The sequence below is a fragment of the Orycteropus afer genome, unplaced genomic scaffold (genome assembly GCF_000298275.1).
Source record: "Orycteropus afer afer isolate SDZICR_OR568_19922 unplaced genomic scaffold, OryAfe1.0 scaffold00177, whole genome shotgun sequence".
In the NCBI taxonomy this organism is placed as follows: domain Eukaryota; kingdom Metazoa; phylum Chordata; class Mammalia; order Tubulidentata; family Orycteropodidae; genus Orycteropus; species Orycteropus afer.
The window spans coordinates 4,952,369-4,980,309 of NW_006921764.1; the positions used below are offsets into that span (position 1 = coordinate 4,952,369).

At 35.7% G+C, this 27,941-nt stretch overlaps 1 protein-coding gene across 1 annotated transcript in view; it reads left to right on the plus strand.

Moving 5' to 3' along the window:
* SCYL2 (SCY1 like pseudokinase 2) overlaps positions 1-27,941 on the plus strand; it is a 75,942-nt gene that overhangs the window by 9,969 nt on the left and 38,032 nt on the right. Inside the window, exons 2-10 of the mRNA XM_042781829.1 lie at positions 1,936-2,093; positions 8,129-8,273; positions 13,117-13,266; positions 14,555-14,776; positions 19,843-19,959; positions 20,554-20,679; positions 22,005-22,181; positions 25,939-25,950; positions 26,064-26,186. Of these exons, the coding sequence (XP_042637763.1) occupies positions 1,936-2,093; positions 8,129-8,273; positions 13,117-13,266; positions 14,555-14,776; positions 19,843-19,959; positions 20,554-20,679; positions 22,005-22,181; positions 25,939-25,950; positions 26,064-26,186 (1,230 nt within the window). The remainder of the gene's footprint in view (positions 1-1,935; positions 2,094-8,128; positions 8,274-13,116; positions 13,267-14,554; positions 14,777-19,842; positions 19,960-20,553; positions 20,680-22,004; positions 22,182-25,938; positions 25,951-26,063; positions 26,187-27,941) is intronic.

The following is a 27,941-nucleotide window of genomic DNA, read 5'->3' on the forward strand; positions in this document are numbered from 1 at the left end:
GTCCTACTTGACAGCACATAACAACATTAGGTTTAAGATGCTACTAGATCCTGTGGTGGACACAGAGACACATAAGACATTCCTTTCTTCAAGAAGTTTGTAATATATGTAAGGGGATAGGATTTTTATAGAAATGAGATCTGTTAGCAGAGTGGGTAATATAGCAAAGTAGTAGAAAGAAACATGCATTAGAAATTAGATAATGGTAAATTATAATGAAAGGTTTTAAAATTCAAAGTAAGAGTTTTACTCTCTCTTAGGAAGCCAATATGAGGCCTAAAGGATTAGGTAACTAGTCAGAACTTTGTTGTAATTGGTTAACTTTCATTAACTGATTGAAACAAAAAGAGAAAATAATTTTAAGATAGTTGATAAGCTTTTCTGACCTACTTAGGACTTTTTGACCTAAAATAATAAATATCTGAGAGAGAGGATTTTGTGTATGTGTGTGTGAGATTTGGGTGAAAGTTTATAGAGCAAATTCATTTTCCATACAACAATTCATACACATTTTGTTTCATGACATTGATTGCAGACCCCACAGTGCAACAGCTCTCTTCCCACTTCTTCCCTCTGGATGCCTTTTCCCTGTGGTTATGCATTCCTCCCCTCTGAGCTATATCTCTGTGCAAATACTACCCTTCTGATCTCCCATGAGTGTTCATCCTTAAGAGTGAAACTGTAAGAGCTTGAGAGCCATTCATGTGATCTTTCTTTTTTAAGCTTAAAACATCTTGAAAAAATAAACACATTTAAATTAGATGCATTTATAAAATGTGTTATAGCAGAACACTTACTAAAATAGAATTGTGCATATGAATGGTGAGATAGGAACTTGAACTTCTAGGTCATTTGTTTTCAGTTCAAACTAGTTTTATATAAAGCTCTTACTTCCTTATTGTCCGGTGTCTCATAATGAGGTTGTTCTTGTTAGATGGCATCGGGTTGGTTCCAACTCACAGTGATACTGTGTGGAACAGAATGAAACATTGCCTGGTCCTGCACCATCCTCACAATTGTTGCTATGTTTGAGCCCATTGTTGCAGCCACTGTGTCAATCCATCTCATTGAGGGTCTTCCCCTTTTTTGCTGACCATCTACTTTTCTAAGCATGATGTCCTTCTCCAGGGACTGGTCCCTGATCCCTCCTGATAACATGTCCAAGGAGCATTCTCACTGTACTTCTTCCAAGTATTTGTTCATTCTTCTGGCAGTCCATGGTAGATTCAGTATTCTTTGCCAACATCATAATTCAAATGCATCAATTCTTGTATAACGGAGAGGATAAAAGGAGGAAGTTGGTTAAAAAAATGATGTATGTTTTGAGTAATGTAATGTAAGCTGTGAATGATACCCAGAAGAGACAGAGGGTGAGCAGCTTCCTGTATTGGTACCATTAGCAGATACTGCCCATAAGATGACGGATGAAATGTGATGAGAACATGTATAATTATTCATATGTGAAGATGCTTACAAATTAAGTTTTGGTAGAAAGAAGCACTTCCTTGTATAAATCTTTTATTTCAAAAAACATTTTAAGATTTTGTAGTATACTTCAGGGGTATCATTATGAATAGCATTTGGAATTTTTAAGCATTTTAATTTTTGTTTGCAGTCTTGTTAAATAAAACAGTACTGTATAGGGGATAATGCATTATATGTAGTTTGTATACCTCTGATACCAGAGTTCAAAGATGAGGGTTTTGTTTTCTTTAGATGAGTGGCCTCTGGTCTTGTACATTTAACAATGCTTAGATTTATTAATCAAGAGAAAACCAACTTTTGGATATCAAACAAGTATTACATTGGTGCTAAAATTTTCATAGCATTAGTTTTTAGTTATTTCTTTTTTGGACTCTTGCAACACTCAAATATAATTTTATTTCATATACATATATATCTTGATTAAAACTTGTTACATCATTCTTTCATTAGGAAGTGGCTGTTTTTGTCTTTGATAAAAAGCTGATTGACAAATATCAAAAATTCGAAAAAGATCAAATCATCGATTCTCTAAAACGAGGAGTTCAGCAGTTGACTCGGTTACGACACCCTCGACTTCTTACTGTCCAGCATCCTTTAGAAGAATCCAGGTAAATTTTTATAAAACTTACATAGGAGACTTCCTAAACAAACTATCAAAATTAACTTAGTATTGGAAATCTGTCTATACACTGGTATTTGTCAGTAAAAATTTCTTATAAACTAAGTGTTGAATTCTTAAGAAAAATTAGTTATTTCTGTAGGACTTATTTGTATTGTCTGTGTATGTGTCTCTTATTGAAATATTAGTAAAGACTTTCTTCATATTTGCCATGAGTCTGTATCATATACTCTGCACTGTAATAGTCAAAATGAAAGATGGAAGAGAATTTAGAACATAATCCTTGCCTGAAAGCTCTTGCTAATTTGCTGGGAATTAGCTGTCCTTGCTAATTTGCTAGAATTTCTTGTCTCCTTTTCATTGAGTTCAGTATTTGCGGGGTTTTGTGAATGTTTGCCAGGCACTCTTCTGGACATTTAACCTTCTACTGTGTGTCTGGTGGTGTAGTGCCTAAGGCATTTGACTGCTAACCAGAAGGCTGGCAGTTCAAACCCACTAACCACTCTTCAGAAGGAGGATTGGGCAATCTATTTCCATAGTGATATTGCCTGGGAAACCCAAGGAGGGGTCTCTGTGAGTCAGATTCAAGTCCATGGCAGTGAGTTTCGGTTTTTTTTGGGTGCCCAACATGCTACTCCACCATCTGTTTTCCCAAGTGACTCGTGATAGGTTGCTGAGAATGACAAGAATATGAAATTTATGTTGTGTAATCTTAACTGGACACTCAAGCCTACAGTGCTTTTAATTATTCTTTTAGGCACCTACTTTTACAAGCTTCCACATTACATGCATTTCAGAGTTTCTTTCTTTCTTCCATAGCATATTGTATAAAACTCAGAAACAAAAAACCCATTGCCATTGCGTCTATTCTGACTCACAGTGACCCCAGAGGACAGAGGAGACCTGCCCCACAGGGTTTCTAAGGCTGTAAATCTTTATGGAAGCTGGCTGCATCAACTTTATCTCTCAGTGCTTCTGGTGGGTTTGAACTGCCGACCTTTCGGTTAACAACCGAGCTCCTAAACTGTGCCACCAGGTCTCCCGTGTTAATATTACTCTCTCTCTTAATTTAGAAGATCTTCATCAATGGTTTGCAAATTGTGTTCTGGGGAACGTAGGATTTTAAGGGTAGGGAAGGACTAAGCAGATGACAGATGGAAGACACAGGGCTGGCAGGGTTCCAGGTTCCCATCTCCCTTCAACTGGGAAAGTTTTGCTATTAGCTATTTTATAGATTGGGTTTCTGAATAATTCTTACTTTGAAATCTTCAGCAAGCCACCTTTACATCACACCCTCCCCAAAGCATAAGACCTTTCTTTTCAATATAAAAGAAAAAACTTAACACCTACCTTGTGAAAAAATGCTTTACATTTGCTTCTTCTTGTTAGGTGCTGTTGAGTTGTCTCCGACTCATAGTGACCCAGTGCACAGCAGAATAAAACACTGCCCAGTCCTGTGCCAGCCCCACGATCCTTGCTATACCTGAGCCCATCATTGTACCACTGTGTCAATCTGTTCAGGGCCTTCCACTTTTTCGTTGACCTTTCACTTTACCAAGCATGATGTCCTTCTCCAGGGAATGGTCTCTTCTGACAACATGACCAAAGTAGGTGAGAGGAAGTCTGGCCATTCTTACTTACAGGGAGCACTCCAGCTGCCCTTCTTCCAGGACAGATTACGTTTGCTTAACTCATTTAATTCTCACAATTATATGCGAGAAGTGAGGATCAGCTGTATTACTTAAGCCATATGATTATGAATTGCAGAGCTGGCATTCATTCTCAGTCCCCCTGATTCCTCAGGCTATGTGTTTTTTCACTGTACCATGCTCTGCCTACCCCAAAATATAGCTCTTTTTCATAAAAATATTTTTATTAGTCTCCTTTTCATGGATAAACTCAGAAGAAAACTATTTGTTGTTTCTTATGTAACACATACTATTGTGAACCCTGCATTCCAGAGCAGACTTAAGTTTTGTTTACCACACTTGTCCTGAGCTTTCCTGAACCTGTAGTCGATTGTGTGTCTTCCTCTGGTGTATTTCTGCCTATCTGATTCCTATCCATCCTTATTTTGACTTGTATCTACTTGTCTTATATCTCTTAATTATATTTGAAGTCTCTGGAAGAAAGAGGGATCACTGTGTTAATCATTTCTCTGTCCCTGCAGCTTCTTCTGTAGTGATTTTAAATATTTATAGGGCTGAGAATTTATTGACAATTATGAACAGAGACAATTTAAAGATTACTTTAAGGCATCCTCAGTGTTAGGTTATAAAAGTCATGGTAGCATTGATAGAAATGAGAATAATTAGGGCCACTGTTACGGATTGAATTGTGTCCCCCAGATTATGTGTTAACTTGACTAAACTATGATTCTCCCTTAGTATTACGCAGTTATCCTCCATTTTGTGATCTGATGTAATTATCCTATGTGTTGTAAATCCTCACCTTTGTCATGTTAATGAAGGAACTCTGGTGGCATAGTGGTTAAAACATTTGGCTGCTAACCAGAAGGTCAGTGGTTCCAACGTACCACCTGCTCCACAGGAGAAAGTCTGTTTCCATAAAGATTTGCAGCCTTGGAAACGTTATGGGTCAGTTCTACCCGGCCATATAGGGTAGCTGTGAGTCACAGTGGGTTTTATTTTATCACGTTCATAGGCAGGATTAGAGACAGTATGTTAGTGAGGCAGGATGCAGTCTACAGGGTTAGCTTGTATCTTGAGTCAATCTCTTTTGAGATATAAAAGGGATTAAATAAGGGAGCAGTAATCAGGGGGACCTGATTACCACCAAGAAGGAAGAACTGGGAGCAGAGCACATCTTTTCGACTTAGGTTTCCTATACTGAGAAGCTCCTAGACCCAGAGGAAGATTGATGCCAAGACACACGGAGATCTCCAGGAAACACTAGGCCCACAGATGGTGAAAGGAGAAGAGGACCTTCCTCCAGAGTTGACAGAGAGCTTTCCCTTAGAGCTGGCACCCTGAGTTTGGACTTCTAGCTCCCTGAACTGTGAGAGAATAAATTTGTGTTTGTTACAGCCATCCACTTGTGGTATTTCTGTTACAGCAGCACTGGGTAACTAGACACTGGGAAAGAAAAAGCTAATTTTCAGTTCTTAATGACTTAATGCTACTGAAATGATGTTAGAATTATCCAAAAGAATTGTATTGTAGACAGAGTAATTCAAGTGAAAGTCAAGAGTTAGTGGGCCTAGTTTCCACTGTGTCCAGCTGAGTGCTAGAAGTAAAGAACAAGATACCACCTTCCTTGGTGACTAAGCAAGTAGGACAATGGGACCCTTGCTCTCTCCTTTTAAGCAGCTTTTTTTTTTTTTTTTTTTAAGGCTTGCTTTTATGCTTTGTTATTGAGGTCACAGCAACCTTTAGAACTAATATTCTTCTCTATTGATACAACAATTTTCTGAGTATGCTACCCAATATCCCATGAATTTGGAGGTTTGTCCACATTGGCTGATGGGAATACAAACTCTTCCCAGCCTGGTGTGAGTACCTTCTAATCCTTTTAGGTTGTTCGTTCCCTACTGCCGTGTAATTTCCTTCCACATGTCTGATCAGTATTCAGTTGAGCTTCAAGAGTAATCTTGAGCAGATTTTCAGTGCCCTTTTTTAGTGTGCTACTCTCTTATAGGAGCTCTGGTAGCGTAGTGCCTAAGGCCCCTGACTGCTAACTAGAAGGCTGGTGGTTCAAACCCACCAGCCACTCCTCGGAAGGAAAATGGGGCAATCTATTTTTGTAGTGATACTGCCTCGGAAACCCAAGGAGGGGTCGCTATGAGTCGGGTCTGACTCGATGGCACATAACAACAACAACAACAACTCTCTTATGGTATGTCCCCTACACACTCCAGGTTCTATCAGTTACCTAGTAGATACTGAACTTCATCTCCTCAATCAAGGTTGACCACTGGACTCTGGCTACCTTCCCTCTCTCTCTTTTGAAAATTTGTTTTCTTTCTTTCATCCAAATGAATTCTGTGTCTGCCCTCTAGTTAGTGGTTTACTCTCCCCTGTACTCACCCCTGGTAACCATCAAAGAATGTTTCTTTTTTAGTGAAACCCTTTACTTGAGTTTTCACATTAGTGGTCTCATATAATATTTGTTGTTTTGTGGTGGACTAATTTCACTTGGCATAATACCCTCTAAGGTCATGCATGTTTTAAGATATTTTGCAGATTCATCAGTGTTCTTTAATGTTACATAGTATTCCATTGTGTGTATATGCCATACATTGTTGATCCCTTCCGCTGTTGATGGGTGTTTATGTTGTTTCATCTTTCTTATGTTTTGAATGGTGCTGTGATGAACATAAGTGTGCATGTATCTGTTCGTGTCACAGCTCTTACTTCTCTAGGATATATAGTGGGATTGCAGAATCATATGGTATTTCTATTTCCAGCTTTTTAAGGAAGCACCATAGCGTTTTTCACAGAGGTTGGACCATTTTACAGTCTCACCAACAATGTATGAGGGTTCCAGTCTCTCCACACCTTCTCTAGCATTTACTGTTCTCTGGTTTTTTAAAAAACTTTAAAGCAGCTTTGTCTTTATCTCTTATACATAGTGAGCTTCTGCATATGCTGTCATTTGAAAAATGGATATAAAGCAAAAGAAAAGTTATTCAAGTATTGCAGACAGATGTAACCTCAAAGGATGTAATTGCCATTAAACAATTACTGTCCAGGCACAGAGGCTTGGTGTAGCTCTGTTACTGCACTACCTTGTAGTGTTTCATTGCCAGAGCCAAAAACCCAAGGCCTAAAATGTTAATTAAGACTTGAGCCTCAAACACTTGGTAACTATAATAGCAGTAACCAAAAAACCAAACTCAATGCCATCAAGATGATTCCAAATCATAGTGATGACCCCATTGCGTTTCTAAGGCTGTAAACTTTTACAGAAGCAGACTGCCCATCTTTCTTCCTGGGAGCAGCTGGTAGGTTCGAGCTACTGGTCTTTTGGTTAGCAGCCAAATGCTTTAACCACTATACCACCAGTTCTCCTTAGAACAGCAGTTGTTGTTGTTGTTGTTATGTGCCATCGAGTCAGCCCTGACTTATAGCGACCCCTCCTTGGGTTTCCGAGGCAGTATCGCTACGGAAGTAGGATTGCCCAACCTTCCTTCCGAGGAGTGGCTGATGGGTTTGAACCACCAGCCATCTGGTGAGCAGTCAAGTGCCTTAGCCCCTATGCTACCAGAGCTCCCAGAATAGCAGTAGTAAGCATTTATTGAGCTTACGTGCTGAGAACTGTGCTATGTACTTTACATGCATTATCTCGTTTGATCTTCACAGTAATGTTGGAAGATGGGTGTATTACCACCATTTTACGGATGGGCAATGAGGCTCAGTGCTCTGGTGTCACCATGTCAGGGAATAGGGATGCTGAAACTTGACGTCAGATGTCTGTCTTCAAAGCCTTAACTCTGAGAGGCTTATTAAATGTTAATTATCTTTTTCTGATTTGTAAACCTTGTATGTCAAAGAGCAATAATTTTAAAATTTTCAAAACTATGACACTTTTCAAAATGGTATACAAAATAAATAAAAGAAAATGACTCTGACTGAAATGGGAACACAGGGCCTGGAGCTGTAACCTATTGGCTTCGTCCTGATTCTTCTTGCTCCAGGAGCATCTGTGGGAAATCTGCAGGTTTCTTTGAGCATATTCTGAAATGTATAGCCTTAGAAGGAGGGATGATATCATAGATATAATGTAATATTACTTTGAATCAGTTAATTTGTTTTCCATAAAGAATATCAATCATTTGAAGTATATAGTTGAAATAATGTCTTATTTTGACTTGTTGAATTTTTAAAAAGTATCACACTTGTCAAAAGCACTTCATTTGAAAGATTAAGTGAAACTAACAAGTCTGAAATAGTTTATCTTGTTGATGGCTTAATAGGATTTCTAATATATATATATTTAAGTAATTGACTTTGATAATGTGGAGAATATGGTAGTAAATAACTTTTTTTTCTTTATTTAAAACAGGGATTGCTTGGCATTTTGTACAGAACCAGTTTTTGCCAGTTTAGCTAATGTTCTTGGTAACTGGGAAAACCTACCTTCCCCCATATCTCCAGACATTAAGGATTATAAACTTTATGATGTAGAAACCAAATATGGTTTGCTTCAGGTATGTATTTTTGTTCAACAAGTGAAGAGTGTCTTTCAAATTAATTTTGACTGTTGCAAGTTTATCAGCCATGTAAACCTTTAGGATCTTTTCAGTAATTTAAATTATTTCTATAATCAAGAATTTTTTTTCCAGTTTAATTGTTGTAATTGATATGTTAAATATATGAAACTGATAACATGGGAACCTTTGGGGAGGGGAGCTAAGCAGCTGGAGGATGGGAGTGGGTCCATTTTATTTTGTTCCTTTAGAGTGTTAAATTATGTAATGTATTTCATAAAACATTAAGTTGAGATAAAAAAATAAAGTAGTAAAAAATTTAAAATGACATTGTTAAAGAAATTATTTAGTAGATATCGAGAGTTTTTAGCCCTTTATTATATGTCTACTTTAAAAATTTATCCTTTCCCTGTTTATCGAAATAATACTTTTGGGTTTATAGAGTTAATTTATGTGGCATATTCTAAGTTCTTAGGGAGCAGAGATAATTTGTTATTTTTTAAAGTTTTATTGAAATGTAACTGGCATACAATAAACTATACATATTCAAAATAGGCAGTTTTGTAAGTTTATTTCCATCACCATGGTCAGGGTAATGAACATAGGCAAAACCTGCAAAAGCTTCCTCTTGCCCTTTGTAGTCTCTCCCTTCTGCTCCTTGCCACCCTTCTATCCCCAGTTTCCATGAAACCACTGAACTGCTTCCTGTCACTATGGATCAGTTTGCATTTTTTAAAGTTTTATCAGTGAGTCAAATAGTATATACTTTTTTTGGGTCTTGCTTCTTTGATTTAACGTACTTATTTTGAAATACAACATCCATATTGTTGTACATATCAGTAGTTCATTCTTTTTTTTTAACTGAGCAATAAATAGTCTGTTGTATGACTATTCCACCATTTTTTAATCCATTCACCTGTTGAAGGTTATTTAAGTTCTTTTCAGTTTTTGACTATTGCAAAGAAAGTTGCTATGAACATTCATTACAAGTTTTTGTCTGTACATATGCTTTCATTACTCCTAGGAAATACCTAGAAATGGAATGGCTAGATCAAATGGTTTGTATATATTTCACTTTTTAAGAAACTGACAAACTTGTTTTCCAAATGGCTATTACCATTTTGCATTCCCACCAGCTGTGTATGAGAGTTCTGTTTTTTCACATCTCTGCCAAAATTTGGTATGATTGGTCCTTTAAAATTTTAACCATTGTAATAGATGTGCAGTGCTATCTCATTGTTGTCTTAATTTGCATTATTCTGATGAATAGTACTTCTGAGTACATTTTCATATGCTTATTTGCCATCTGAATTTTTTTTTTTTAAATGAAGTGTTCATTTCTGTAGCCCATTTTTTTACATGGGCTATTTGTTTTCTTACTGAGTTTTAAAAGCTCTTTATGTATTTTCAGGAGCTCTGGTGGTGTAGTGGTTAAGGCATTTGGCTGTTAACCAAAAAGTTGGTGGTTTAAGCCCACCAGCTGCTCTGCAGAAGAAAGATGGGGCACTCTGCTTCCACAAATACATACAGCCTTGGAAACTCAATGGGGGGGGTCTCTGTGAGTCTCAATTGACTTGATGTCATTGAGTTTGGTTTTTGAGTTGAGATACATATTTTAGAACAAGTCCTTTGTTAAATGATTTGTAAATATTTTCTGCCTGTGGCTTGTTTTGTTGTTTCTCCAGAGCAGAACTTTTTAATTTTGATGATGTCTATTTTATCAGTGTGTTTTTTCATGGATTATATTTTTGGTGTCATGTCCAGGAAATTTTTGCCTGATCTAGAGTCATAAATACGTCCTTTTATGTTTTCCTCTAGAATTTGTATAATTTTAGCTTATGATTCATTTTGAGTAAATTTTTGCATATGGTTCATTTTACTTAAAATGTCATATTTACTAGAATAAAGTATTTCATAATATTTTTTATTATCCTTTTAATATCTGTATAATCTGTAGTGATGAGCTCTGGTGGTACAGTGCTTAAGGCATTTGGCTGCTAACCAAAAGGTCAGTGGTTCAAACTTTCCAGCTGCTCCCCAGGAGAAACATGACAACTGCTTCCATAAAGATTTACAGCCTTGGAAACTCTGTGGGGGCAGTTCTACTCTGTCCTGTAGAGTCACTACAAGTTGGAATCCACTTGATGGCAGAGAATTTTTTCCATTCAACCTGTAGTGATGTCACCCCCGCATTCTTGATGTTGTTAATTTGTGTCTTTTCTTCTTTTTTTCTGATCATTTTGGTCAGAGGTTTGTCAGTTTCATTGATTTTTTCTCAAAGATTAGTTTTCTGTGGCTGCTTTAACAAATTAGCACAATCTTGGTGGCTTATAACAAACAACAGTAATTTATTTTCTCACATTTTTAGTGGCCAGAAGTCTGAAATCAACATATTGATGGGATTGCAATCCCTACAAAAGCTCTAGAGGATAATCTGTTTCTTGCTCTTCCAGCTTTTTGTGGTTTAAGGCTTTCCTTGGCTTATGGCTGCATCAGTTCAGTTTCTTCTTCGGTGGTCCTATTGCCTATTCCTCTTTGTTTTTCTCCTTTATGTGTCTTTTATAAGGACACTTGTCATTGCATTTAGGGGCCACCCAGATAATCCTTGTTAATCCCCTCTCTCAATATCCTTAACTTAATTACATCTACAAAAACTCCTTTTCCAAGTCAGATAATATTCACAGGTTCCAGGAATTAGGATGTCGACATCAGACTTGTCTTTGTGTGCCACCATTCAACCTACAAACCAGCTTTAGGTTTCATTGATTTTCTCTTTCCTTGCTTTTATAGCAGTGATTTCCAATCTGATCTTTGTTTCCTTTCGTCAATTCACTTTAGATTACAGTTTTTATAAGGAGGAAGCTGAAGTCATTGATCTGAAACTGTTCTTTTCTAATATAGGCGTTAAGTAGTTTAAATTTTCTTCCAAGTACTGCTTTAGTGACATGCCACAAATTTTGATAGGTTGTGTTTTCATTTTCATTCAATTCAAAATACATTAAAATTTTCATTTTGATTTCTTCCCTAACCCATAGGTTATTTAAAAGTATGTTAGTTTTCAGATTTAATTACATTGTGGTTACAGAACATATTTTATGTCACTTGTTTTTTAACTTATTGAATCTTGTTTTATGGTCCAGAATATGTTCTGTTTTGGACTAGGGCAGCTGTAGGGCTCATCTTGTTTGTTTACCATCTCTTAGGCATCACTGTCCAGTGTACTAAAAGTATTGAAAGTTTCATATATTTTACTGTTGTTTTGGTTGTTTCATATGGGAGCTAAATTTAGTTCCTGTTACTCCATCTGTTGGAAGTAGAAGTTGAGGTCATTCTATTTTAAAAAAAAATTTTAATGGAAATATAACATGTACACAGAATAGTCTAGAAGTCATACATGTGCAGCTCATTGAATTATCACACTGCTAACACACCCACATAACTGCCACCAGTGTCAAGAAGAAAACATTATCCAGAATTTCAGAAGCCCAACCTTGTGAAATTCATCAGCATTTTTGGCTATAGTTGTACTATTACAATTTATGAATATACCACAAATTATTTATCCATTCCATTGACAAAGGTCATTTATATTATTTTTAACTTTTGGCTTTGCCCCTCCCTACTTAGCTCCTGGCTTTTATAATACATCTCTAAAACTTTAATAAATATTTTTTCTTGAGCATATGTGCCCAGTTGTCTTGGGTATATACCTTGGAGTAGAATTGCTGGATATGCCTATGTTCAATTCAGTGTATGATACCAAATGGTTTTGCAGACTTTTTGTACCAGTTACGCTCTCACCAGCTAATATTTAGTATTGTCAGTCTTTTTTAAAATTTTGTAAAATTTTTATTTCATTTAATAGAATCTCACTGTAAGTTTAATATGTATTTCCCTGTTTGACTCATGAGATTGAGAACCTTTTTTTCTTATATACAAATCCGTCCACAAATCCTGACACGTCCACCGTCAAACTATGCTTAGAAACTGTTCTGAAGTCCAGACTTGACTATGTAATGGCCTTCTTGATTTCTCTCCACTTGAATGCCTTATAAACATCTCAGTCCTAGAGGCTGTGTATGCACAGGGAGACAGCTTGGGAGGCAGGAGTGCATGGGAGGGAAGGACACAGGGAAGAAGTAACTATGGGGGAGATGTGGGAGGGGAGCTGTTGCATTGTGGGAAATTGCAGTCCATGTCATGAGACAAAGTGTATGTGAGCTGCTGTATGGAAAGTGAATTTGCTCTGTAAACTTTCACCCAAATTACACGTTAAAAAAAAAAAAAAAGAAAAGAAAAGATAAATAAATAAACATCTCAGAACTAGAGAGGTCTATGAATGCACTTCCAAAGTAAACTGAAAAAATAAAACAATAAAGATCAGGGTGGATATCAGTGATACAGAAAAAGACAAAATCAATAAAACCATAGGTGGTTTGTAGTGGGTTGAAAGTTGGTGCCCAAGGACATCTCCAGTCTCCCTTTTCTAATCCCCAGACTAAGGAAAAGGATCATTTATCTTTTCTTTCCTTCTGCTTTAGTGGATATAGAAAGGAAATTAATACATAGTTATACTTTAGTTTCATAACTGATGTTTTCTCCACTAATGCTTAGATTATTCTGGCAATTAAGAATATATATTCTTTTGAAATACATATATATATATATATATATATATATATATATATATAAAATGAAATTTTGTTGTTAGTTCACATGTAAAATTCACTTATTGAGAGAAGCATCAATAATATTTGTGATTTTTAAATAGATTTTTTAAACATTTTATTATTGTCATTGAAAGGAGTTTTATATAAAAATGCCTGGTTATTTCCATTTATAGGTTTCTGAAGGATTGTCATTTTTGCATAGCAGTGTGAAAATGGTTCATGGAAATATTACTCCTGAAAATATAATTTTGAATAAAAGTGGAGCCTGGAAAATAATGGGCTTTGATTTTTGTGTGTCATCGACCAATCCATCTGAACAAGAGGTAATGAAGGTTTTAGGCATCTCATTTTTTAAATCCTGGAAATTTGTGATTGCATCTGGAATGGACTAGAGGATTTATGAGTCTGAAGTGTAGAAATAGTCTCAGTGTTAAAATGGTGTGGTTAAATGTACTGCTTTCTAGAAAATTTCTATTGTTCATTGAGCCTAGCTTTCACTAAGAGTATTCTTCAGCTCATTAGTTCTGTGGTAGTTAGTGTTACTTGAGAAAAGATGCCAGAGTTAAATAAATATGAGAACTATTGTATTAATTTATTTTTTCTTCTTGGTGAGAACTTCAAATATCTGTCAATCCCTACCAGTGTTTTTCCAACTTACTGGACCATAGAATCTTTAGGGAGCATAGTAGTAACAATAATAAGAGTGATAATAATAGCTAATGTTTATTGAAGGGCTTTTCCAAACATTTTTCATATATTCTCACAACAACTCAGTGAGATATAGGAATATGCAGATGAGTAATGTAGACTTACAGAGTAAATAACCTGTTTAGGCAGGTGGTACATGATAGAGCCAGGACTTGAACTCCGTCTTTCTGGTTCCAGTGTGTCTATTTTTAATGATTATGATACTTTCCTCTTCATCTGTAGGGAAACACTGCATGTTTTGTGTTAAAAGTTTCCTATGGCATAGAAAGCCCTTGTGATGTGGCGTCTTAGGTTACATTTATATTTTTACTATATGTAGTTCTTACATTTTAGATTTTTACTGTATGTAGTTCTTAAAGGACCATGATTTGACCTAAAGATGACTTCTAATTTAAGAAGCGAATTTTAGGAGAAGCAAGAAGAATTTGTTTGGTTGAGTACATGCTGTGGTGTCAGGTACTGTGCTAGGTCTCTCCTCTGCATATTTGTTTAATTCTTACAACAACCTTTTGAACCTATGAACTAAATCACATGGCTAGTTAGTACAAGAAAAAATTTTCAAAGAACAATTTATTTGAACCCATAAAACATGAAGCCTGTATATTACAAAACATAACTATTTGTTCCCGTATTCATACTGTATCTTCATAGTGATGATGTGTCTCTTGGAAGAAATATCTCACCTCACAGTTTTAAGAGTTTTTATTCTTCTCTCTCAATTTGATGCTTGAACTTTTCCAGATTTGTAGTTTTGGGAATTTTAGGATTGATAGTAGTAGTGGCGTAGGAGCATTTTTATTTGCATGACTGAGGTATGAATTTAAGGATAGATTATTGCTGCTTGATAGCGGTTTTTTTTTCATTCAACATATTTAATTTATTCATGCCTTTTCTCTCTTATAGCCTAAATTTCCTTGCAAAGAATGGGACCCAAATTTGCCATCATTGTGTCTTCCAAATCCCGAATATTTGGCTCCTGAATACATACTTTCTGTGAGCTGTGAAGCAGCCAGTGATATGTACTCTTTAGGAACTGTTATGTATGCTGTATTTAATAAAGGGAAACCTATATTTGAAGTCAACAAGCAAGATATTTACAAGAGTTTTAGCAGACAGTTGGATCAGGTATTTGCCTATAAAATAATAGATTGCATTAAATATTTGATAAAATGTTTTTTTTATTTTTTTTGTCATGCATTCAGAAAATTCTCTGAAATGAGATGAATGCTTCCTATTTTAAATTTGCATATACTCATTTTAACAGAAGTAATTTCATAAATAATGAGGACTAGTTAAAATTTAAAATTCTGGAAGTTCTGTAAATGTACTGGTACAACCATTTTTAAATTATCTTCAGCATACTTTCACTTGCATGCGATATAAATGATATTGTTTGCTACTTCCTGTATGCCATTGGCTCACCTTCCTTTAAATGAGCATGATTATGAATCTCTAAAAGTCACTTAGCCAGGTAGTTGTCTTCCAAATTTCTTGACACAGATGAGTGTGTGCATCCAGCATTGCATCCATTAGTTGGAACATTTCCATCAATACCTGGAGCCTGTTTTTTGCCAATACCTTCGATGTACTTTGGACTTCTTCCTTCAGTACCACCAGTTGTTGATCATATGCTACCTCCTGAAATGGTTGAACGTCAACCCTTTTGGATATAGACTCTGTATTCCTTCCATCTTCTTTTGATGCTTCCTGCATTGTTAAATATTTTGCCCATAGAATTCTTTAATCTTGCAACTTGAGGCTTTTGAATGTTTTCCTCAGCTTTTCAGCTTGAGAAATGTCAAGCATGTTCTTCTCTTTTGGTTTTCTAACTCCCCATCTTTGTACGTTGCGTTACTTTGTCTTCTCAGTTCACCCTTTGAAATCTTCTATTCATCTCTTTTATTTCATTGTTTCTTCTATTAGCTTTAGCTAATGTTCAAGGGCTGATTTCAGAGTCTCTTCTGACATCCATTTTTTTTTTTTTTTTCTTTCTTGTGTTTTTAATGACCTTTTGCTTTCTTCATGCGTGATTTCATCCCACAACTTGTCTGGTTTTTGGTCATTACTGTTCAGTGCCTCAAAGCCATTCTTCAGATGGTCTGTAAATACAGGTGGGATAGTTTCAAGGCTGAACTTTTGCTCTCATGGACTTGTTTTAATATTTTTCAGCTTCAGCTTGAACTTACATATGAGCAGTTGATGATCTATTCTGCAGTTGGCCCCTGGCCTTTTTCTGGTAATACTGTACTTCTCCATCATCTCTTTCCCCAGATATAGTTGATTTGATTCCTGTGTATTCCTTCTGGTGAGGTTCACATGTATAGTTGCTGTTTATGTTGTTGACAAAAGGTATTTGCAGTGAATAAATAGTTGGTCTTGCAAAACTTTGTCATGCGATTTCTAGCATTGTTTCTATCCCAAGGCCATATTTTCCAAGCAGATACTTCTTTGTTTCTGGCTTTTGCATTCTATTCACCAGTAATTATCAATGAATCTTGATTGCATGTTTGATCAAATGAAAAATGTAGAAATTGGTTAAAAAAAATCTTTAGTTTCTTCATTACAAAAAGGGCAAGGAGGCCACATGTTCTGACCTCCTCTAATCCCACAAGAGGAAGACAGAGTCACCATCAATAACCCAAGGCCTATCCCTGCAAGGCCAGACATGCTGCCTCCCTCCAGCCCTTTCTCCAACCTTTCCTCCCAAAGCACCCACCACCTCTGTCCTGGGTTCGATAATTCGCTGCAGTGGTCACACAGAACTCACAGATTATGGGGATTATTAGGGAAGCACCAGGTTACAATTCAAGTTCAGGAAAAATGCTCAGTCTCTCTCCCAGCCTACTGTCTCTCAGCCAAGTCTCTCCCCCAGTAGTGCATGTCCCTTGGTGTCTTACTCAGCAACGTGTGTCTCTTGTGCCTCTTTCCTAGCAGTACGTGTCTCTTTCAGCAGCACGTCTTCCTCAACCAGCAGTCAGAGAGAGTTCTGCCTCTAGGAGTCCTCCTTTTGAGCTTGGCAAAGTGGCCAAAACAACCAATAATAACAACAGAATTCTAAGCACCTGAGAGTGAGCCTCCCATAACATTGCATTGTGCCACGCCCAAGAGAAATAACCCAGATGGATAATATTTATAATCAGGTGCTCCTCAGTTGCTCATTCCACCACTGAGTTTACAATGACTTATGGGTAGAAAGGCCATACTAAGTAATTTACTACACTGCATTCATCTTTGGCATTAGTGGTTGGTGCATAAATTTGAATAATAATCATATTGACTAGTCTTCCTTGTAGGTGTTTGGATATTATGCTGTCACTGACAGTGTTATATTTACCAATAGATCTTGAAATTTTTGTTTTAACAATAGTAATTCAAAAATGTTTGCAGCAGTACATTGATAGGGAATTGCCCAAAATTCAAGCTGGATTCAGAAGAGAACGTGGAATGAGGTATATCATGTATCATTGCTAATGTCAGATGGACCTTGGCTAAAAGCAGATAATACAAGAAAGATGTTTGACTGTGTTTTATTAAATATGGAAAGGCATTGCGAAGAATCAGATTTTCAGAACATTTAATTGTGCTCATAAGAAACCTGTTCATAGACCAAGAAACAGTTATTTAAATAGAACAAGGGAATACTGTGTGGTTTAAAATCAGGAAAAGTATGCATTAGGTTTGTATCCTTTTACTATACTTACATGCACAGTGTCTGAGAAGCTGGACTAGATGAAGAAGAATGTGGCATCAGGATTGGAGGAAGACTCATTAACAGTCTGCAATATGCAGATGATACAACGTTACTTGCTAAATATGAGGAAAACTTACAGTACTTACTGATGAAGATTAAAGACTACAGTCTTCAGTACAGATTATACCTTACTATAAATTTTTGAAAAATCCACACAACGAGACTAACAAGCAAGATCTTGGTAAACAGAAAATATTCAAGTTTCAAGGATTTCATTTTACTTGGATCCACAGTCAATGCCTATGAAAGTAGCAGTCAAGAAATCAAATGCTGTATTGCATTGGGCAGATCTGCCTCAAAAGACCCCTTTAAAGTGATAAAAAGCAAAGATGTCACTATGAGGAGTCACATGCTTCTGACCCAAGCCATCGTATTTTATTTGTCTCATATGTATGTAAAAGCTGGACAGTGAATAAGGAAGATGGAAGAAAAATTGGTGCCTTTGAATTATGGGGGAGCTCTGGTGGTGTAGTGTCTGAGGCACTTGGCTGCTAACCAGAGGGTGGGTGGTTCAAACCCACCAGCCACTCCTTGGAAGGAAGATTGGGCAATGTACTTCCATAGAGATACCACCTCACCCAAGGAGGGGTCGCTGTGAGTCTAGACATACTCCAGGGCAGTGAGTTTGGTTTGGTTTTGGTTTGAATTACAGTGTTGGTGAAGAATATTGAATATACCGTGGACTTCCAAAAGAACAAACAAATCTGTCTTGGAAGAAGTACAGCCAGAATGTTCCTTAGAAGCAAGAATGGTGAGACTTTGTCTCATATACTTTGGACATGTTATCAGGAGGAACTAGTACCTAGAGAAGGACATCATGCTTGATAAAGTAGAAGGCGAGCGAAAAAGAGGAAAACCCTCATGGAGATGGATTGACACAGTGGCTGCCGAGTGGGCTCAGACAGAGCCGTGGTTGTGAGGATGGCACAGGGCTGGGCAGTACGGGGGGTTGCTGGGGTTCGGAGTCGACTAGATGCCATCTGACATCAGCAGCATTTCAAGTTTGTTACTACAACTTTAATTACTTAACGTGTATTTACAAGGGTGAATATTGAAATATGGTCCTCAAATACTGGGTATTTTGTTTTAGTAATAGAACCAATTTCAGATATTGAACATTTTTTTTAATAACCATGCAACAAAAGAATTAGCAATTTGTTCAGCAGACAAATAATAAATATTAAGCGTTTGAACAAAGATAAAACATGTAAGTTGAATTCACTGAAGAAAAACAGCTCTCCAGGTTAATCTTCATTTTGTGCTAAAAAACTTAGGAGCTGAGACTGTGGGGAATGCATATTATATGTAAGTTACCACAACAGCAAAGAAGAAGAAATAGAATACAGTTTTTGAAAGTAAAATTTGATCAAGTGACAAATTTGATTGCTCATAATTTCTAGCCCTCATTTACCTAAATGCAGAATGGTTGTACCATTATGTATGCAAAATTATTTCCTGTTTTAATGCAAGTTGCTTTTTAGAAGCATTTTAAAAACTGTTTATATTTGTTTGAAGTGTCAGTTTTTAAAAATTTGTATTTGATGTATATGTGTGTGTTTGTGCATTTATACACACTTTAAGCTCCCAAACAATACACACAAAAGTTGTCAGTTGGCTAGTTGCTTATAGTTTGTGTCATGCTGATTTTTTTTAATTAATGTTGATTAATTTTGTTTATTATTTCTCCATATGTCTTAGAAATTTTATGTTCTCAGTATACTGACACAGTCAGATGAGCAGACACATCAAAAACACTTTGTGAAAGGAGGGAAGTGTTGCTGTTGTTATGTGCTGTATAGCTCATGCCAATTGACAACTTTTGTGTGTATTGTTTTCTGTTAGAGCAGGCTGCCTCCCTTTGACATCTTACAGTTAAAGATGAATCTGAAACTTTTTTACTTTGAACCCTAGCAAGCACAGTTACACAATTAGTTTAATCCACTCCAGCTTGATTTATTGGACTTTATAATGCAAGAGGACACATATCTTACACCCTATCCAAACCTTTTTTAAAAAGTACTGAATAAACATTTTGTAGACCAGAAAAAACCAAAACCAAACTTCTGTTCTCGAGTTGATTCCAACTCATAGTGACCCCTTTTGGGTTTCCAAGACAGTAAATCTTTATGGAAGCAGATTGCCCAGTGTGCTTTCACTGGAGTGGCTAGTGGGTTTGAACTGCCAACCTTCTGGGTAGCAGTCAAATGCCTTAGGCACTAAGCCACCAGAGCTTCTTATTTTATAGACAATGCCTTTGTTTTTGTTTCTCTTGTATGTTACATCTCAGCTTCTATAGCATACATTTCCAGAGTGTCTTTGTTACAAATATATTTATAGGTAAATTTAAAAAAAAGGGTTCTTACATAGGCTACTGACAGTGGTGATATATGTCTTTTTTAATATTTTATATTCATATTTAATATTACTGTGTTTTGAATAGCTGAGTCGTTTAGGATCTAGCTCACTTGCTAATATACCTGAGGAAGTACGTGAACATGTAAAACTGCTGTTAAATGTAACTCCAGCTGTAAGACCAGATGCAGATCAAATGACAAAGGTGAGTATGCATGAATTCTGCCTTAGGTAAAGGGACCAAAAAATGAGTTAAAGTAGATCAATTGCTTCTAAATAAGGTTAGTCAAATGTAGTCCCCAAATAGCATCTGTGTTCTTGAACAGGTTAAATTTTCAGCTTCTTTATAATCTTAGACATTTACATAATTTGTGTACATATTTGTTCTGATATGAAGTTAACATTTCAGATGAAAAGTCCTGAGAGCCACAAGTAGCTATGCAGACGTTCTGCACTCCCAGAGAATTCACTTTAATTCACTCATATCATGTGGATTTTTAGGGCATTATTTATTGTTTTTATGCCTTCAAAATATTTACTTAAACTTTCAGTATTTTAGTAGTTATGCCCAGCCAGCTCACAGGTACTGATTGATAATTTGAACTTGCATATAAAATTTATTTGTTTATTACTTTATCCTGATTTTATAGTTAGAAGTTTTATTAAAGTGGTCCTTAGCACTTAGCTAGTTTTTGTCTGAATTTATTTTTACCAAACTATGATTTCAAAATAATCCTTTAGTGAATCAGAGTACTTTGATGTTAATATTTATCAAAATAATTTTATTTCCTTATTTTAGATTCCCTTCTTTGATGATGTTGGTGCAGTAACATTGCAATATTTTGATACCTTATTCCAAAGAGATAATCTTCAGAAATCACAGTTTTTCAAAGGACTGCCAAAAGTTCTACCAAAACTTCCCAAGGTTTGTTGTTGATCAGTTTCTGATTATAGCCAGGATTTTAGAATTTAAAATTTACCTTCACTTACTGTGATAACTCTTCCAAAGAAATAAAGATGACTTTTGCCTTAAGTGTATAAATGACTATAAAAGGCTGCGGACGGTAGCCAAAAGTTTAGTAAACTTTTTTGCATCATTAAAAATAATTAAATAGGTTAAGAAGGATTAGAAGGATATTGCCTCTGCAAAGGTGGCACTGTAGCATTAAATGTCAGAAGAGAGGGAGGTTTGTAGCCATCATTGTGGAGATCACTGCCACCCCCCCAATTCAGGAGGTACTTTACCAGTGCTGTCAGTGTGGGGTGACACTGAGTCATGTCCTACTCACAGCAGCCCCATGTAACAGAGTAGAACTGCCCTATAGGGTTTTCTTGGCTGTAATCTTTACAGAAGCAGATTGCCAAGCCTTTCCTCCCACAGAGCCACTGGGTGGGTTTGAACCACCAATTTTTTGGTTACCAGCTGAGCACTTAACAGCTGTGGCATGAGGGCTGTCTTATTGATGCTAGCCTCTTCAATTTCCTTAACTCTCCCTCTCGTCTTATAACAGCAAGAGTACTATAGTCTGGAAAGTTCTAGTGAATGCCAAAGAGGCGGCACTGGTTAAAAAGCCAGTAATTGCTGATTACAAAAACTTTTTTAGTGTTAATCTGTCACGTATTCACTGATTATCTACTGTTTGTCTGGTGCCTTATTTAGGTGCTGTTAGAGAATAAGGAGAAAGAACAAGGAAACATAAAATATTGTCCCTGTTCTCAAGGCCCTTATAGTATAAATACGGTTAGCATGCATGAAAATATTTACATGTTCAAAGATAGAAAGTTGCTTCTTAACTATTATAAATTATAAATTGTAAATTGGTGGTTGAAATTGTTGACTTGTTACACAGGTTTTCCCTGCTCTTTTATGTAATGTAATGTATAAATGTAGTCCATGAGGTTATATTACAAAATAATCCTTTAATGAACAGAAGTACAATACAAGACAGTGCTTAAGTTGTGTGCTGTTACTTATGAGTAATGAAAGAATTAAGAGGAGAAATATATTAATGAAAACTAATTTGGGAAAGTTTCCCAAATGGCCATATGCCCTCCTTTGGGATATTACTAAGTTATGCCTTTTGGCATTATTAGGAATGATACCCCATTTTACTCTCAAAACTTTCCAATTTGGACATTTATTTCATGGTCACACTACTTAAAAGGATAGGAGAATTTAAACTATAACATCAATGTTAACACTAAAGATCTGAAATAAATTCTGTTTTGTAAAAACATTTTGTCTTTCAGCGGGTCATTGTGCAGAGAATTTTACCTTGTTTGACTTCAGAGTTTGTAAACCCTGACATGGTACCTTTTGTTTTGCCCAATGTTCTACTGATTGCTGAGGAATGCACCAAAGAAGAATATGTCAAATTAATTCTACCTGAACTTGGCCCTGTCTTTAAACAGCAGGAACCAATCCAGGTATGTATGCAGATATTTTTGCATTTTTATTCATTGGTATTCTTTATGAGTATGACTTGTCATTGAATACAAAAGGAACATATGTGACTTTCAAATTTGAAGTAAGATTATTAACACTTTCTTTTACCTTAGTCAGAAGCTAATTGAAGTGAACCATTCTTAAGATTATATATAGACTTTGCAAGTAAATGTGTGCAGCTCTCTATGAATTACCATCTCAGAAAATAAACTGTAATGAGATTTTTTATTGGCTATACTGTGTACTCTTTGGCCTTACTGGAAGTTATAGGTTTGGGAAACTAAGTATGTATTTTTCTCCCACACTTTGATTTTTTTGTGTATTTTGTCATTCAGGGTTTTAATTTGTCGATGTCTTGTGCCAGTTGTTTCTCCTTATTGCTAGTAAACACTGCCACCAAAAGAGAAAAAATGCTTGCAGCACCATGGAAAAAATATGCGTATTTATTTTAAGTGAAAAAAGGTAGTAAATTTCTGATGTAGACTCCATGACAATGTCTCTGTGCCAGATTCAAGTAGTCAGACTTCAGAGCAGTAGAGTCACCACTGGAGTTTGAATCTGGACTCCTTCCTATCTTAGAGACATGACTTGGACAAATCGTTACCCTTTTAAAGCCCATTTCCTCATTTCTAAAGTGAAATGGGTAGTTGGGACCAAATGAAATTTTGTGGTGCATAGTGATTATTATTCTACGTTGCTGCCACTATAGGGTCATAGCTTATTAGTAAATCATCAGTTACTTACTTTAATGGCCTTATGGCAGGCTGTTTGTAGTCAGTCTTTCCCTTGAAAGGAGGGGAACAGAAGGAAGCATAGCAGTAAGGTGAGAGTTCCTGGGGACTGGAGAAAGGGCAAGTCAGGGGCATTAGGCTTTGAAGCATGGAGTACATGTCAGAAGGGAGTAGATGTCAGGTATTCCCACTCAATTATGTGTCAAGACAGTATCTTTCAAGAACCTGTAATCTGAATTTTTATTTGCCTCTATTTGATATTCTTCTTTTCCTTAGTTGTCCAGTTAAAAATTCCTTCTAAAAAATCTTAACTGAGACTTGACAAAATTAAGTATTCTGCATGGATGGAAGCAGTTGAGTCCTTATAATTTCTGTATGTGTGGCAGATAGGTGAGAAAGGAAAGAAGGATCAGGAGCACTTGAATGTTATTTTTTGTTCATAGAATTTTTCCTTACAGTCCTATTAATTTCTGTACCTTCTCTTGGTAAAGATGAGTATAGGTGATAAAAACAAATTGTTAGAATTGAAAGAGCTGTTACGTTTTCTAATTTCTATTGCACTGGAGAAAAAAATTAGATATTTAGTTGATACATTTAAGTAGATTCTTAGGATACCTGACCTAAACAACTGGATTATGTTCCAAGGTCAAAAGTGTAACTAACAAAAGAGATTATATAAAGACTTGTCAGTACTTGAAGTGTTCATAGTCTTACTTTTAATAAAATTTGTCTCATAATTTATTAAACAGCATCTGACCTCTCAAAATACTTTGAATAAAAATTGTAATTAAGCACATAAACCTAGTGACCATTTTCCAGGGGCAGGGAAACCCCTGGCATAGATTTACTCATCTGTTCCTAAGAGATGTTACTATAGAAAATATTAGATTATGTAGGTCAGCTTTGGATGAGCTTAATGCTTTCACTATAGGTAGGCTGGCAATGTATGATAAACTTTTCAGAAATTTAGATTAGTTGATGTAAAATGGTACCTTGATATTACTTTAATTTGTGGTTCTTAGATTATTAATAAGGTTGATCAGATTTATTTTGGCAAATGAAGTTTTGCCTACTTATATATTGGTTTCTTTTAATTAATTTTTTCCCACAATGAAAATAACTTTTTTTCTGGTTGTATGAATAATACATATACATTGTGAAAATGTCAACAATACTGAAAAATACAAGGAAGGAGATCACAATTACTTGAGTTCACTCCATCTTTAACATTGGATTATTGTCCTTTAATTTGTTCTTAGACTCACTCTTAAACATATATTTATATATAAATGAGGTAATATCAATCATAAGTACTGTTTATATCATGGAAACTTTTTTTTAATACTATGTGTATATATGTATAAATATAGACCCACAGATACATACTTCTGTGTGTATATGGAGAGAGAGACTTTTTTGGTTTCTTTCTCCTCTGCTCACTCTATCCAGAGGTTACAAGATGGAATATATGCTTCTATGTTTTTCTTATGCTTATATATAATGTCAGACAAAACAAAAACATACACATATTTAAATATTGGAGGGATGGCTATTGTTAGGTTTTTGAAAATGAAATTGTATTACCTGCTTTTCTGTACCATGGAGGAAATGTGTACAAGTGAACTGGTATAAATTGAACCCTTATTTTTGTAATGATCACATAATATTCTGTGGTGTGGAAGCACCATAGTTTGTTCAACCATCCCCTTTTGTGTCCAACTTTTTGCTATTACACATGGTACCTACAGCCTTATGTACTAGCACATTTTATGTTTGTTGGCCAATTCCTTCTTTCAGTTTACCATTTTTGTAAAATGAGTTTATCACTGGGGAATAAGAAGGTTATGTAGCTATACACTTTGCTGTCTGTGCATGAACTGAATGATAGATGATGCAGTGACTAATCACTAGAAGAAGTGATGTAATTGGTCACTGGTCATGCTATATATCTGTTAATTTAGATAGTGATTTGTGGATTGAAGAGCTTGCTAGTTTGTTTTTTGTGCAATTACTCAGTTAATATACTATGGTAACTCACATTTGAATTGTGCTATTGGGAATTGGTTAGCTGAAATTCATTTTTATCAGAACTGTACAAAGTCAGGACTCCAGTATACCCTTCTGATTTTATAAAGTAGTGTGGCATTTTCATTCATCTGGTGTGTTCAAGGAATATGGTATTAAAGGGTGAGTTTTTACTTGATATGAGTACATTTCTAAAATTACTATAATTTTTAGCTACCATAGTACAGTGATGTGGAGGGGATATTCACCAAGCACTTCGGTAATAATACAGGGATCTCATTGGAAGAAAATGAAGTACTTGGGGCCCTTTTCAGCTATACGAAGTAGAAAAGCTGCAGTGCTTTTTGATGATGTACTTTGTGTGACTTTTTACAGTTCCTTTCTTGCTGTTATATACCCCTTCTTCTTAACATGCTTCTCTAAAGTCCACTCTCTTTTCAATTAGTTTATCATCTGCTGTGGTGTAGAATATTACATGACCTGGCTGGTCTCTGCACTAAGGGAAGATAGACTTTGCCTTAGGGACTTCATAGAAGCCGAGTGATGGATTTTCCATCTTTGGGACATCTGGTTCTGTTGCCCTCAGGCTTTTATTTTTTTTCCCAATATCTTTCCAGATAGCATGGCGCTCTGGTGATGTAGCTGTTAAGGCATTTGACAGCTAACCAGAAGGTAGGTGGTTTGAACCTCCCAGCTGCTCTGTGGGAGAAAGATGAGGCAATCTTCTTCCATAAAGATTTACAGCCTTGGAAACCCAGTGAGGGTCACTGTGCATCGGAATTGACTCGATAGCAGTGAGTTTGGTTTTTTGTTTTTTCCAGATAGTTGGTACTTATAGATGAGTTATGTATTACTTGTGGGTACATGAGAATTTTGAAATTCGTCTCTATTTTTAAATGTTTAAACCACTAGTAAGTTAAATATGGTGCTTCCTAAAATGTAAGAAACCTGATTTGTATGTTTTTATCTTCCATGCCTTCAGGCTAGCAACATGGTGAGTGTCAAAATTTATAACTTACTCTTTTGAGAAAACTTTTAATTTTGTCATATATAGAATCACTTAAAGATTCTAGACTTTAATACATTATTCCCCTTTTTCCTAAACAGATTTTATTAATTTTCCTCCAAAAAATGGATTTGCTACTAACCAAAACTCCTCCTGATGAAATAAAGAACAGTGTCTTACCCATGGTTTACAGAGCACTTGAAGCTCCTTCCATTCAGATTCAGGTATAGTATTTGATTTATTTTTCTTTAATGATGATTTTGGTTCTTAAAAGTAGACGAAAAGGCAGTACATTTTTGAGTTTTTCAATCTTTTATATAATACTCATCAGTAGTACATGTTTATCTTTTGAACTATATTATTGATATACTGTTACTAAAATGTATCTAATCCTACCAAATTTAAAGGATCAGTTGATGAATATTTGCACTGAAAAATAAAATGATTGGTTGCTCTTATTTACTTTTAGAAATATACTATTATGGAAAAAAGTCTGATTTATTATAGTTTAGATTATTGGTATACCCTCTTCCATCTGCTTCCTTGAAAATACTAATAAAGGTGTGCTTAAAAGTGTGAGATATAGTTGCCTTTTTCTTAGGAAAATATTAAATAGGCATTCCCCATACTCATAATATTCTTTCATGCTTGGCACCTCAGTTTTCTATTTAGAAATTCTGTTCCTTCTGCACTGAAATTAATTTGTATAGCAAAAAAATAGAGAGAGAGATAGAAAAGCTGACAATAAGTTGTTAACGACCATCCCTAATGTATTTACAATAATGCTTTTGTCCTAGAATAATGATCTTCAAACATCATATACTTTGCATAACTTTTATTTCTATAATCTATGCTTATAAAATTTTGGTTCTGTGCATTATTGGTCTTGGAAAACATTTTTAATTGCAATTAAAAAGTCTAGTTTATACTTACGTTAAGAGCATCTTACTGCACAAATGGTTTTATATTTAAAAGTTTATAGTCTCTTTGCCAATATAGAAATTTTAGTAAAGAAAAACATGATTTTAATTTTTTAAAGCGATTGACCAAAGCTTTTATTAACATAAACCTAAAAAGCACATATATTCGATCACTTTGGAGACTCATTTCTATTTTTGTCTACTAAATTATTTTGTTGATTCAAGGCTATGAGGTTAATGTGAAAAAATTCTTCTTAATAATGAGATCCTTCTTAAAGGTGAGAATATGCTGCCTTTGTGCACATGACAGGTGATGAGAAGGGAAGGTGTACTCACCTCTCGCCCTTTCCAAGAATTTGTGAAGTATAGCCTCTTGAAACGTTACCATGGGCTCTGTGTAGCTAAGCTAGTTTTATATTCATTGATTAAGGAGCAAGAGAAAGGTGGAGTGATAAGAAAGGCCATTTTGCTATAAAGGGGGTAGGTAATTCATAAGGGAGTTATTTGAGCCAGTACGTATCAACCAGTATTTTATTGAAATATTGTCAAGTGCTGTCAAGTTTTGACTCATAGCAACCCTAAGTATGACAGAAAAGAACACGTCCCTCTCCTGCACCATCCTTATGCTCCATTGCTGTGCTTGAGCCAGTTATTGTAAGTAGTTAATATATGATTCAAATTGACTTGTGCAGCTTTGCTAAATTTCAGAAACCACCATCTCCGATATCATTCAGTGTAAGTCTTTAGTCACCAATCCAATTAATTAGTATCAGCATTGCTTGGTAAGTGTATGATCAAGTTAAAATGTATCTAAATAGCTAGGAGAATCCAGAGCAAGACATAAAATCTTTTTATCAAGCTTTGTGCAAGTAGAAGTCTAGAAAGAAACTTCTAGAGTTCATTTTTTGAAACTTGATAGATATTTTTAAAGTGAAATTTGATGAGAAATATTTAAGATGGTTCTAAAAACATTTGGAGGAGCTCTGGTAGCATAGTGGCTAAAGCACTTGACTGCTAACCAGAAGGCTGGCGGTACAATCCCACCAGCCACTCCTCGGA